At 39.6% G+C, this 14,850-nt stretch overlaps 1 protein-coding gene and 1 non-coding gene across 2 annotated transcripts; both read right to left on the bottom strand.

The window, feature by feature from the left end:
* Positions 1 to 7,107: 7,107 nt before the first annotated feature.
* On the bottom strand, positions 7,108 to 14,770 carry RANBP1 (RAN binding protein 1). The gene is made up of 6 exons (XM_053471342.1): positions 14,627 to 14,770; positions 11,281 to 11,417; positions 10,150 to 10,307; positions 9,788 to 9,916; positions 8,452 to 8,517; positions 7,108 to 7,594 (listed from the first exon to the last, which is right to left on the bottom strand). Exons 1-6 carry the CDS (start codon positions 14,639 to 14,641, stop codon positions 7,470 to 7,472), a joined length of 630 nt encoding a protein of 209 aa, XP_053327317.1. The 5' UTR covers positions 14,642 to 14,770; the 3' UTR covers positions 7,108 to 7,469.
* Positions 8,280 to 8,415, bottom strand: LOC128468576 (small nucleolar RNA SNORA77). The gene has a single exon (XR_008345871.1). It is a non-coding gene; the product is annotated as a small nucleolar RNA SNORA77 (small nucleolar RNA).
* Positions 14,771 to 14,850: the final 80 nt, after the last annotated feature.

Genomic DNA, 14,850 nt, shown 5'->3' with positions numbered 1-14,850 from the left:
TCATCACTACATGTATCATCACTGCATGTGTCATTACTGCATATAGTTACTGCATGTATCATCACTGCATGTGTTATTACTGCATATAGTTACTGCATGTATCATTACTGCATGTATCATCACTACATGTATCATCACTGCATGTGTTATTACTGCATATAGTTACTGCATGTATCATTACTGCATGTATCATCACTGCATATAGTTACTGCATGTATCATCACTGCATGTGTCATTACTGCATATAGTTACTGCATGTATCATCACTGCATGTATCAATGTATCACTACTGCATGGATCATTACTACATGTATCATCACTGCATGTGTCATTACTGCATGTATTATCACTGCATGTATTATCACTGCATGTATTATTACTGCATGTATTATCACTGCATGTATTATCACTGCATGTATTATTACTGCATGTGTTATCACTGCATGTATTTACTGCATGTGTTATCACTGCATGTATCGTTATTGTATGTATCCTTACTGCATGTATCATAACTGCATGTATCACTGCATGTGATGTTGCGCTCTAGAGTCACAAACACTGAGATTACATTCATATTTAGAGTGAATATCCACCCACACTCATCATATGCAGGTGGCATACCATTTTCACACTATATATGTAATTATTATAGTGTTCCAGGGATATTTATACATATATTTATGTCTAACATCTCTCTATCTCTGTTTATATCTTTCAGTCCTTTTTTTGACATTTATTGACATCACATAGCTCCCAAGTGTCTCTGTTGAGGAGGCACAGTCCCTCTCTGGCAATCCCTCCACCCACCTTTCCTCTACTCAAGTCCTTCTAAGATCTCAGAACGTTTGATGGGTATGAGTGAATGTGCTACTGCCCCATCACAATAATGTGTATATTATTATTGTTACTTATTGTTTTATATAGCGCCATCATATTCTGTAGCTCTGTACAATAGGTAGACAGGACATAACAAGTAGTGCATAACATAACAATTTGACTTACAGAGACAACAGGTGAGGAGGGCCTTACAAACTAGAAACCACAGAAAGTTAGTCTGGGTCTGGAAGAGATGATATGGGAACCATCTGAAAAAAAGCAATGCTATAGGAATGGTGAAAAAGGCTCATTTATCTTACATTACATTTATTGATATAGCGCCAGCAGATTCCGTAGCGCTGTTACAATCAGTGGAATCATTTAAAGTCACACAATAACAAAATGGTACAAAAGGAGAAGAGGGCCCTGTTCTTGTGAGCTTACAATCTAGTCGGTGGTGGAGGGGGAAGTGAAACAATAGGAGAGAAGAGGCTTAATTATTTATCATACAGGACATAGCATGTCCTTTTTTGCACAGGTATCAGCTGCAATTGGTAAAACCTAAAAGTAAAAACATTTACGGGTCTTTTAATGCATATGATAGCTAATTATCACCTTTAAATTAATGTATGTAATGCATGCAAATACACAGTGACATTAACCAGAACCCCTTTTATGCATTTGCCCTTTCCCTGTCCTCCAGCTATTTGCATTGCATGTATTCTTTCATGGTGGGACTATATATATGTGGCATTAGACTTACCCTTTAAACAATTATTTCTGGCTATTCATTAACAAGTATAAAGACCCAACCAAAGTTTGCCCTGTCATATAAGCATTAAGATGGTTATGAGCATTGTGGGCACATCTGTCCAGTAAGAGGAAGGGGTCACTGGGGACATTGTTCGCCAGTCATTCTTGCAAGGGAAACTTCCACGGAAACATATTCAGTATTTCCGTTACCTTCCTGCAACTTGGTAACTAAACTCAACAGAGGCCAGAAGTTGCTTAGCAAACGTTCTTACAAAATACCAACTTGGCAATTGTGAATTTTCTAGAACATCCTGAAAGAGTTTCCATAGACTCAACTCAGGTTTAGTCGATAAATCCCTTTTTGTGTGTGTGTCTCTGTGTGTGTGTATAGGTTAATGTGTCATTTGGTTTCTCTGTTATAAATCCTGAAAATGTCCAGGTTATCTTCTAAGACAAGCAGGAACAGGCACTTTATCAAACTCATTATGTTGATTATGTTGATTCATGCACCAAATAACAGGCCGTTAAATAACTACAATGTTTCTAAGAGCTCAGAACGCTTGCTGGGTATGAGCGTATGACTGTGTTCGTCAGTCACAGTAATGTGTATAAACAGCGGAAAATGTCTTTATAAATAAAACCTTATAAATGTCTTCATAATTACAGTAGCTACTATCAAAAGGTTATAAAGTCACATAAAGAGTCTTGGTAAAGCCCTGTCCTCTAGCCGTGCCTTTAACCAAATCACTAAAACAAAAGTCTCTTTCTTTGTCCATTTGAAATGCAGGGAGTTGTCCCTATAATTTCCCGAGAAGTATGAATGGTGCAATATCTGATATTAGTAAAAATATATTTTTGATATATAATGCTGTATTTACATCTAAAAATGTTATAGTAAACCAGGATTTTTGTGTGATTACATTTTAGTAACAGATCTTTATCTCAGTATTCAATATATGCAAATGAATCTCATAGAGGATTAAACGTGCCCCGCTTTTGTAGGCCTTCAACTACTTGTTACTCCTGGCCACGGTTGGGTATTGTCTAATAAGTGTTCATTCCAATTGTGCCGCTATGATTACATCATTACAATGATTCAACAGTTCTGGAAAACAGTAATCAACATCTTCTCTAAATTGTACCGACACTCAGCAAGTAGGATTTCATTCCACATCTCACTAGTTTCAGCCACACCTCATTTCAGCAAAGTCTGGCTTTTCTCTTTTTTTGTTCTAAACCTTGAGTCATGGCAGGAAAATACTTCCTCTTCCACACACCCTACCTTCTTATGGGACTACAACTACTTTTATCCTTAGCTAGATAATTGCCTCATGGAAATTTGAGGAATCCTCCCACTCTGGTGCATAAGTAGTCCACAAGGACCAAGCTGGACAATAATGTAGAAACATCAGAAGTCTGGTGATCACCTGCAGTACGTGCTTTCCCACCTCTTACGAGAAGCTGTGACTCTTTCATCGTCAAAAATCCTTTGGAAACAATGTATAGACAGATATACATTTCTTGTACTTGGAAATCTAATAAACACGTGCTTTTGTTCAGGTCTGGGGGGGGGATTTTACAAAACTATTTATACAACATAATTCTACTGAAATGCTGAATAAGGAGCAATCGTACAAACCAAAGATTAGTTGGCAGGCAGGGCAACAAAGCAGAGGTTACTGGGTTGTATCGCTAGGGGCATTAGTAGAAGAAAGAAGAAGCAGGATCTACCACTTTATAGATCTCTGGTCAGACCTCACATAGATTATTCCGTACAGTTCTGAAGACCCCCACCCCCAGAAGGATATATATATATATATATATATATATATATATATACATACACACACACACATTCTGGAGAGAGTTCTCAGAAGGGCTACTAAAATGGTCCCTGGTTAAGAAATATCAGGGTAGACTAGGGGATCTCCATATTTATAGTTTGGAGGAAAGATGGGATGAAAACATATTAAGCTAGATCTTTAACTAGGGCTCTTGGTAACTGGGACATCACTGGAAGCAGAATGTGGTGTAGGGACATTACTGAAGGGAACCTAAGGGTGTCACTTTTCCTGAGAAGCCTGAGGTATCTGTCCCTCTTGCCCCATAGAACTTACACTTTCAGAACAAGGACTGGTTAGTCTTTACAGCAGAATAATGGACCAACTAGATAGGCCGAGTCTTATCTGAGAACCTATTGCGTAATACACCCTAAATCCCTCTAGATTGTAAGGGTCCTCCTCACCTGTTGTTTCCGTAAGTCATATTGTTATGTTACATACTACTTGTTATGTCCTGTCTACCCATTGTACAACGCTAGGGAATTTGACGGCGCTATATAAAACAGTAAATAATCATAATATAGCTGGGCATTACGCATAAAACAAAAAGCAGATATGGTGCAAAGCTGGAAAAGAACCAAGACTTTTTTGTACATAACCTCAGTGGTTGTCTAACTGGCAAATGGATAGGTCCAGTTTTCTTAATGACCTTGGGCTAGATATGGTGTGTTTGGCTTCAAGTCTGTGTTAAAAACCCATAGGTTTTTTACACAATATATAATTAGTTAATGACGCTCAGCCCGTCTCCCAATGATGTGCATACGATTGGCTTGATGCAGGCTTCTAGGGCTATCACAGACAATAGCGTTCTCATTCAATCTTGGAATGTGACAACTGAGATAAAGCACACCAAACAACTGAATTATGGTGCTAGCTTGGTTAATTACGGTGATTCACATGAATGTGTCAGCAAACTCAGTGTACAGTAAAGTCATGTTAAACAGGCCAAGCCTGCCACTGTGCTTCAAATACCTCTTCTTATAACTCATGCTCTTGGAAGTTATTCAATCATTGTGGCTATTTATCTTATTTATCAGCAGGAAAAATGGGCTGACTAGAAGAGAATGGTTCTTGTGTTTGCATGTAAATGCAACCTAAAACCATGAAAATGCTGCAAATAGTGGCCCAAAATCTTAAAATCAGATCAACCAAGGACAATTGCCCCCTGCAAGCTTCCCCCTGAGAATAATGGTCTTGTAGAGACAGCTTTAAAGGGTCTGTCAATTAAAGGGGCAAACCACATAAAACAACAATCCAGGCGCCAACACAGCCAGCCTCAGTCAATATACTATTTTCGCTTTGGATGTTTTATTGATAAATGTAATTCTATTTTCTACAAACACCTCTATAAATGTATTATCTTTCTACAAATCACAAACAAAAAAGAGGAAATTATTGACTTGTATTCATCCTGCAGAAGAAAGAGGTTAAATGATCTTGTTTAGCTGATCTGCTTGCGTCAGGATAACTAAACTGAACCTCTCCTAAAATCCAAGCATCTATACCCACAGATATAACAAAGTAGTTACTGAAAAGTGATATGCAGTTTGGTCGTAACACAGGGAAACCTGTCCCCTAAAACAGATGGAGGCAGAGATTTCCTAAGGGGACACTAACCATCCCTAGTCTAGTGTATATCACTGCAGTCCCTGAGCAGGAGTTTTTGAAGACTAAAGATATTTTATAGATACGTGGAAGTTTGTTTAGATATTGTTCCAACATTTGCAAGATATTTATATAGGCTAATCAGAACACTACTTAGGGTAAGGGATAATTCTAGAGCTATAAAGCAATGTAAGAAAAAAAAAAAAAAAAAAAGTGTCATGGAGTTGTTTATTCCATGATCTATGTATAATTCTTAAATATGTACTTTTTTTTTTTAGATTAAGAACCATTGCAAATATATTATATTGGCATATTATTTTAGAAGCTGAATTATTTTTTTTAGTTATGCACACATAATGCAGTGACAGTCCAATTGGACACATCGGGCTCTTAGATGCTGTCAGTAAAACCATTCTGGGGTAACATTGGAAAGGCGCAAATCACGGGGTTCTTCGGAATAATTCTGCTACATTTAGCAATTTGTCCTAAAATGGCTCTTTATAAATATAACCTCCAGATTGTGAGCTTGTTTGAGCAGGTCCCTCCTCACCTGTTGCCTCTGTAAGCCACGTTGTTATGTTATATACTACTTGTTATGTCCTGTCTACCCATTGTACAGAATTTGATGGTGCTATAGGAAATAATAACTAACAACTGCTCATTGTGTTTAAAGAATTGCAACCTGCATCTCTCTGAAGTTTGCTCGTGTGTCGAGCGGATTCACCTTGGTCTTCAAAACATTTTAACCTCTGTAATAAAAGAGATGTTCCTGAGCAGGCATCATGTACAATGCTGACTCATGCACTGATTTTGCCCTGTGCCTAACTTGAGCTAGTTGAAGCAATGAGCCATAGCATTCTTCTCTCCATCTTAAGGCCAGCCTAACTATCAGCTCAGCTACCCATCGTCTTAAGGACTGAGCTTTCCCTCCTGAGCTAAGGCTTAAGTGGTAGAAGATACCCTAAGACTTATTTATACATGGCTGTTTGCTGCTTTACTTAAAAAAGGACACTCCTTTTTAATCATGGTAGAACAATTTATTTTTTCTTAGAGATTTTATCAGCTAACTGCATAGATAAGCAGGTGTGTGACAATATAAGAAATCAGTATCTACACACTGTGTGTGTACATAAATACATTTATATATATTATATATATAAAAGCAATAACCATAAGAGCTGATTGAATGTTCTGCCTGGTTATGCTAAAAAAACTGTGCCAAATTTGGCACATAATGAAGTAATTAGTATATTGAGCTGTAGCATATACTGTAGCTTCAGAGCAATAAAAAAGTTAGGTTTGGTTAAAATACCTACACATACTATCATGGATCATAAAGCTGTGCTTTCCAAACTGAATACTCATAACAAAGGCATTCTGAGCTGGATGTTTTAACTGTTCATACATTAGGATTTCACCCTTAGAACTTGAGAAGACAGACACTGAAACCAATGCCTATTTTAACAATTACATGTGCTCCAAGTATTGTTCAGCATTAAAAACAAAACTATTGCACAATTAAAACAAACCTTAACACTGGCCTTGGACATCAAAATGTGCAATGCAAGTCCCAAAACATACTGCAGTCTGAAATGTGATTTTATTCTGAAACCATACATTCAAAGCAGGTATAGCAGTGTCACGGGAAAAAAATGTGTAGGTCTGGAATAAATGTGTGCCACATTCCACTAAAATGGAACTAAACAGATATCGCAAGACCAAATAGCTGTCTTTGGTTTCCTAGTACCAGGGGATAATATACAATAGTTTGCTGTGATGTACTCACATGAATAACACCAAAGCAATTGAACAGTAATGAGGCTTAACTGCTCACAATATAACACTTTTCCATAAAAAGAAATGTGTAGAAGACCTGTCAAGATGTTGAAGATGCACTCAAATAAAGATGCTATTTTGGCATGTAGTAGCTCAGCCACTTATTTGTGTTCTACAGAAATTGCAATGGGGTCAGTTACCTCCAATATGAACCATGCCACACAGATTAAAAACCATATTGGAAAACATGCAAGATTTATTCTTCAAATAACAGTCAACCTACCAGAGCGCAAAAAAAAAAAAAAAACGTTCAAAATAGCACACATCCCTAGGAAATTTTACTCCGCATCATATCTCCACATACATGTACATAATGCACCCATAACAGACCCCAGCAAAAACTGCATAACAATTATGGATTCCAGTCGTGTCCATTGAACTTTTTCAAACTGGTTTATTCATTATTTTGGATGACTATAAATAAGTGTTTCCACTATGGAAAAAGAAAGTGAACACAGTACATTTTCATGACTGGGGAATGGAATTTTTGTTTCTGAAGAACAATCTTCTCAGGGGCAAAAGCTTAGAAAAAACAACCTGAATGTCTGGACTCAGTTCTTTTTTCTTTGTTATAAAGTCCCTTGTAAAAAAAAAACAGAGTACAAGGCTATAGATGACTTATTGCTGGTCTTCTGCTTTTTCTTGCTTGGTATCTTCTTCCTTCTCTTGAATTTTCTTCTCTTTAACAGACAACTCTTCTAATTTTTCTGCCACTTTGTCAGCACTATCATTTTTGGTCATGTCTGGCAAAAGAATAAAGTAAAAAATAAATAAAATAGATCAAATGGCCAATAAGAAGAGTAATTATGAACATTTACTACAAGACATGCATATCTCCCATAAATTTTGAACCAACTCATTTCTCAATATCCTCACATTACACCAGCCACTTCAGTTACAAGGAAATAAAAGTTTAAATACTTAACTGGCATCATATGGACTTTAATTTACACAACAGCCATGAGAGACACTTAATATTTCTGTTGAGCCCCTTTGTAAATGCTTGGGAGGATTGAGCAGAATCCACCATATGCATTGCCACTTTGTTACCCTCAAAGCTACTTACTGCCAGTTAACTCCATTGGACCACAGAGAGAAGCTGCAGCTTATGCCTCAGGTGCACTTTTTAACAATGCACATTAATAAAGTACTCAGTACTTTAATAGGCATTATTCTGTAGTGAGTCTGTCATACCATCCCTTTAAAGTTGCCTCAGGATATATTCAAGGCTTTACCTCTGTAGCACTAACAGTACGGGATATATATGTTCAGTGGACCACATTGCTACTCCCCATGTATATATTCCTCCATTTAGTGGAAGAGAATTGGCCCCTGTAACTTTAGTTGAGGAAGATGACAGATGAACTCTGGGAAAGAAGGGAGAATAGCAAAAGCAGCAAGCAACATTGTTATGGGGAAACCCATTATCACCATGTTCTATGATCTTCTATAAAACTCGCTCATGAAGACGAGGAGCATTCTAAAAGAAAGATCATGGGTTTTCTTTAGCAGACCGAAAAAGCGCCATAACTGGAAAGAGCAGTTGGGCACAGAGTGAGTCTGCACAATGTCAGATGAAGACAAGCTACTTCTCCCTTACCTTTTGTTTCATTTCCCTTCATTTCATTTTTACATTCTTCAAACTTTGCCTTAAACTTCTGAGCATCTGAAAGAAGAATTATGTCGTTAGCTCACACCATGAAACGCTGCACTGTCCTCGTAACTGCACCGCTCCCAGAAGAACTGTATATAGTAAGGCAACTCAGTATGTCGATTAATCTTATTTATTAAACGTTCATACATTGCTGGCAAAAAAAATGATTATTTGCACAAGATTTTAAAATGGTTTATATCGTGGCCAATTTGTTATGAGAGCACAACATTGAGGTTTATTCACTAAAGGAGAGTTGTAGTTTTAACGTCCTTACTTCACTATGTATTATGAAGGACCAACACTAGCAAGTTCCTCCAGCAAAAGTTTGCCACGTAAAATGAGTGAAAAGACTTAAATCTCACGGATTTAACTACATATTATTAGGCGAGATCTTCCTGTATCAGAAGTTCACCAACGTTAGCCCTGCATAATGTAAAGCGAAGAAAAAAAAATAATAGTCTGTTAATTCTCCCTTTTGGCTCAGACAATCGCACGACTGTTAAAAAAGATGCTGGGGGATAAATGAGTAATAACATAGTATCTTAGACTACTGAAATATGTAGGGCTGCAACAACTAATCGATAAAATCGATAATGGTTTATTGTTGCCAACGAATTTCATTATCGATTAGTTGAATCTATTTTTATCGATTATAAAATGAGGGTTTTCTCATTTCCTATAGCATCCACATGGCTCAGGAACTCATCTGACCAAGTATAAAAATTTATATCTGGACTGCTGAAAGTTAGGGGAGGTGGGGGTTAATTTAGGGGCAGTTATAGTTAATGGGGTCTTCAGGGTTAATTTAATGCTGAGGACTGAGGGTTAATTTAATAAGGTTAACTTAAGGTGCAGTTAGAGGTAAAGGGGGGCAAACTGAGGGGAATCTAAATCCTGGAGGCAGTAAAGATTAACCCTGTATTTATTTATAGAAGTATTGTGTCTGTGAACGAGTCTGCAAATCCGTGAGTGCACTATGGCATATAAGGGGGGTATACGGCATACTTGGGGAGGACAGAGTGACATATCTGGGGGTATAAGGCATATGTGGGAAGGGCAGTATGGCAAGCCTGGGCTCAAATGTGCATAACGGGGCAGGTTGGTTCTCTGCAACTACTCAGGACAAAAGTCATGTGCGATAGCAGAGATGTGTGTTCTCTGACTTAATGAAGACGTTAGGAACATTTTCCTGGTTCTTTGTATTGACATTTACCAAAGACCGACATTACTTTCAGCTAGGTGATTTAAACGGCACAGCCAGTACAGATTTGATGCTACCTACTTTCAGCATTTAAGAAGCGAATGGCCAACAGTTCTGGTTTCGGAGCCTCGTCTGCATAATCCGCATATGTATTCCAGACCCACGCTCTGTCACTACCTGCATTAGGCTTCAGCTCCATTGAAGGTGTAACTAGGAGGCAATAATAAACATGTCATGTCAACATGTTGACTCAGCGGGAAATACACCAGCATAGAGTTACACTGTCTCCTCTACCAAGAGACCTGCAGACATTTCATCTTCATTTAAAACCAATGCCCAGGGACTATTTCCCGCTGGATATCATTTTAGCATAGCACATGCTTTGACAATTGGAAGCAGAAACAAAGTGTAAGCATTGCTGTAATATTGCCGTAACTGCTTACCATAGTGATTGGCGCAGATTTTTAGAGTTTTATCTCTTCTCATCAGGATGCGGATTGTTCCTCTCTCCTTATGTCTCAGCAGCTTAACATCCCCAGTGCCCCGTTCTTTCCACTCTGGTGGGTCATTTTCAGATGCAAATCTGAACAACTTTGCTCGCCTGTGACAAGATTAATGAGTTACATTTTATGGTAAGACCTAGAGGACTATTATTTACCCAAACAATCCTTTAAGAGCATTTACAATAATCACACAAACTAGTAACTTTAGGAAAATATTACACCCAACGCTTCAGTTGGGTATTTCAGGTCACACTAAACTTCTCCAGAAAAAGAATTGAATGATGTGACTGTGAAAACACTCTTATGTTAAAGTAGTGCTTAACAAATTTTTTCACTTAGAACAGGGGCGTCCAACCTGCGGCCCTCCAGCGGCTGCAGGACTACATCTCCCATTCTCCTCAGCCAGTCCCTTAGCTGAAGGAGCATTATGGGAGATGTAGTCCTGCAGCCGCTGGAGGGACGCAGGTTGGACGCCCCTGACTTAGAACATACAATGCTATCTTCTGGCTTGAAATACATGCAACATTGCTGCCACTATCAGAAAAGGAAAAAAATGCAATTCCGTTTTGCAACTATAGGTTTTTGCCATATATACAGTAATATAACTTAAAAATTATACATCATGACATAGGACAAAATAAGAAAGTATTATGCTTCAGTACAGTGCCTGAAATAGCCTATATTTATGGGTTCTATAGCCATTTCCACTTCAAAATGTTGTTGGTTTACAATTTTATAAAAACTGTGCCGCCTGGGCTAATAAACTGTTTCAATTTTTAATATGAAGACAAATGCCTTGTGTTATTACCGATTTAAACCACAAACATTTGTAATGCGAGAGCGCTACAAAGCTGCTTGCCATTATGCAATAATCTGACAAGCCACTGAACACAAGTGGGTGTTTGTTGCAATCTATCTGCATAGGCAGTAAATATACAAATAAAAAAATCGTATTTAAATAGAAAATAGAACATTAAGTGATTTTACAAAGAAACTGTTCCCCTTTTAAAGCTGCTGAAATTTTGGGAACTACTAGCTTCAGAGAAAACACTCGACTGACTTGGAACATACATCTTAAACACTTCTTCCTCATCCTCTTCGAGTGTCTTTATCTCTTGCTCTGGCAGTGACACAATGGGTTCAAAATGAGGGTCATGATTGGCATCTTCTGTGTTCTCGACTGAGGTCTCATGCTCCTCCTGTGTTTCCTGTGAAGAAAAAACAAAAGCTCACTTTACATGTCCACTCAGGCAAAGCTGTACATCTATGCTCCTCAATTAAACACTTGATGGGTACAAACACAAAACCCCCTGTATTAAATAATTTGTCTGTTAAGGGGACACTACCAATAGAGTGAACTTTAACGAACATGATAACTGCATGCAAGCGGGGAGATTTTAGAGAGTGTCTTATATGCACTTGCCCCCTTCTTCAGCTATTTGCAGTGCTGAAGATGATGTCTCCCTGCATGTAATATACTTGCCTCCAGTAAGCTCCAGCACTGGGTTCATTGAACATTGCATGTGCGGGTCTGTTCAGAATCCAGGGGGACTGGTTCAAGCAGTCAGTGCCAACAATAGTTGGACCATGGAGGAGGCCAACTGCTGAAGCAGAAACATCTCTGCACCATCTATTCTCCCCAATTTACATGCTATACATATATGTAACCCATAAACGTTCTAACGCCTGCATCAAGAAAAGAGCATTTCGATATAAAACGGTTAGTACAACTTGAAAAGAATAGATGCAGTTACACAGAACAGGGTAGGAATCTGCTGGTGCCATGAAGTATTAATTCTGAATGCAATTTGTCTACTTAATGTTAAGGGGTTTTTCACAGTGCTTGGGAACACAGGAATTTAAAATAGACAATTTGGATGTAAGCCGTGCCACACACGAGCAGTTCAACTAGTTTGTATCCACGTGTAACTAGCCTACAGATCAGAAGGGTGAAGATTGTACAGTGTCTTCGTGAGCACAAAGGCGACAAAGAATAAATTGTGTTTTATTATTAAATGCTAACCTTTATGTACCACTAGAGTAAGTCTGCATATGCTATTCATTCGAGCCTAGATTTAAACAAATTGTGCTGAACCAGTGCTAGGTCAACAGAAATCAGTATGGACAATACCAGTACTATTGAGGGAATTCACGGTCGCATTAGCTAATTAACCCCAATGTGCCAGGGACCCTGAACTCTGCAGAGTGCGCAAACTCAGTTATAACACTGAAAAGGCTATGAAGGTCTTGTTTATGCACACGGCAGGAGAAAAAGCCAGGAAGCCTTTACCTTCAGGTCATTATTGTAGGAAGTCATGTGATTTGAGATGACATTCTCTGCTGAGAACACCACGACAAAAATATAAGCAACAATGAAATAATTCCATGTGTAGGCGTGAAGACAGAGGGTCCTATGAGTAGGTAAAACTTGGCAGTGCGATAAGGAATACATGTTTGTATTGTGGATCGGACTAGAACACATCTAGAACACATACAATGGCCATGTATGCTGCTGACTTAAGTCATTTTTTCAAAAGTGTGTAGTTAATGATACCAATAGTAAAAATTACATTTTATGCTGGTACTCTGCATGTTTGTCAAACATCGCACCAGTAATTTTAGTCTCCCCAAAAAGGGAACACAGAAAAATGTATTAAGCACTAGGAATGAAGCATTGTTTTCACTTTTAAGTCAGCTTCTGTTGGGTTTTCCCTGGCTTCATTAACCATGCATTGAGTACCGTCAAAGATCTTAAGAGGAAAAACTTGTCAGGGACTTGTGTACTCAATAACGCGCATAAACTTCTGAGTTCTTCATATAGCATACCAAAGTAAAGAATTATCTTCTTCCCTCAATTTGCGTAAGTAAGGTCATATTTTGGTTGTACACGCTTACCACGGACTTGCTTGTGTCACTGATGGCCTTTATGCTTCTAAATTAAGAAAGTAGATTTGTTTCCTGTTGGCAGCTGGGTGTGGCCCACATGCAGTAGTATGGTGTATGTGTGTATGGTTGGTGTGTATGTGCGTGGTTGGTGTGTGTACCATCAAGGTTTTCATTTTATGAATAAACAAGCTAGAATCTACACAGGAAAAAAAAAAGGCCAACTCCAAATGAGTCATCAAACCGGTCAGAGCCTAACATTTCTGTAGTGCCCCCGGAAAAGCAGCAAGAGCGCCACATTGTATTCACTCAGAGATGATGCCTGTGGGCGGGAGTACTATCAGCACATGCCAGGACAGAGGACAGCAGAAAATGTTAGAGTTACAATTTGACAGATTTGCTCATGCAACATAGGTGGATTTGGTGGGATTTTATGGGACACAACCATTCAAGTCCATATTAAGGTTATTTAACATGCATTCGTCAACTTGTGAGGATATACTCCAGATAAGAAGATGCAGCGCAGCTCCTCATCCCCTCTGTCGCACCATGTTCACCTCACTTGTGGCTCCTTGAGAAAGCCAGTGGCAGGAAAGCACTTCCACCTAGATCAATAGACTAGACAGACGCCCTACAGTGGATGGTGCAGACATTAAATGACCCTCCTGGTGGGCATTTGTGTTAAACACTATCTGGCTGCAGGTTAAAGAGCATGCATGAAGCTGTATGATATGATGCACCGCATGACATCACATGCACAAAGATGCACCGCATGACATCACATGCACAAAGATGCATGTGCGTATGTGTTCAACTCCCTGTGAAGATCTCTCATGGCCCTATGATAACTTAAAGTGCATCCATCGTAAAATGTCTTTAGACAAATGTCTTCTTTCCATTCAGCTATACCCTCTTCACGAACATCGCTCAAACGTGCATAAAATACTAATGAATGCGAAAAGTTACGTCAGGCCCCATTTCATTCTCAAGGGGCCTGCCGCCAGAGAGCAAAATCCCGCGCTCGCCGTCCATGCGGGACACAGTGAAACTGCACATGGGGTAGCGGTGGGGCTCACGGTACGGCCGGGCCGTAAACCGTTGAAATAATCACTGCTCCCTAAATGCGTCACAGCATCCGATGGTCACGCCGCCAAGTTTTACTTTGTCCCGGTCTTACCGCTGTGATTATGTCAGCGCACGGCTAGTTGAATCTAGCACACGAGCCGGGCTGCCCAACCCCAGCCGGGAAATCCTTAGGGATTTAGCCCGTTAATTTCGCGAAACGTTAGCGGATGGGGAATTTGTTGAGGGACGGAGAACACGTGACGCCTAACAAGCAGAGCGCTGGAAGCCAGGCCGAAACATACCGCAACCCACCTCGCCACAGAAAAAATGACCTCCCTCGGGCGCCCTGTTTCAGGGCCCCCACCCCATGTCTCCCCCAACCACCCTCCCACACACGGAGTTCTGCCGGCAAATGGAACCGGCATTATAATAATAACATTGCGACATGAGCCTGTGGCCTGTGCTCTACCTTCGTGTCGGCCATCGGATGGAGGATGAAGACAGATTGGGCAGACGATCTTAGGCTCCCTGGTTGTCTGTCTATCGCTCTCTTCGTACGCGGGTTTCGCGCTGTTTTTCCTCCCTCCCCTTCTAAGTGCGTAACGCCGTACGTGGCGCCACCACTTCCTCGCAGCTTAACGTGACGCAGGGCCCCCCTCTGTAAAATGGCGCCCTCTAGTTAAGCGTCCCCGC

The sequence above is a fragment of the Spea bombifrons genome, chromosome 1 (genome assembly GCF_027358695.1).
Source record: "Spea bombifrons isolate aSpeBom1 chromosome 1, aSpeBom1.2.pri, whole genome shotgun sequence".
In the NCBI taxonomy this organism is placed as follows: Eukaryota; Metazoa; Chordata; class Amphibia; order Anura; family Pelobatidae; genus Spea; species Spea bombifrons.
This window is presented reverse-complemented; position numbering and strand designations above follow the sequence as displayed.

Coding starts and splice junctions, on each gene's coding strand:
- RANBP1 (XM_053471342.1), bottom strand. Junction 9,917..10,149: donor AATCTGCGCCAATCACTATG/GTAAGCAGTTAC, acceptor ATTGCCTCCTAG/TTACACCTTCAATGGAGCTG. Junction 8,518..9,787: donor TCGCTTCTTAAATGCTGAAA/GTAGGTAGCATC, acceptor TTCTTCTTTCAG/ATGCTCAGAAGTTTAAGGCA.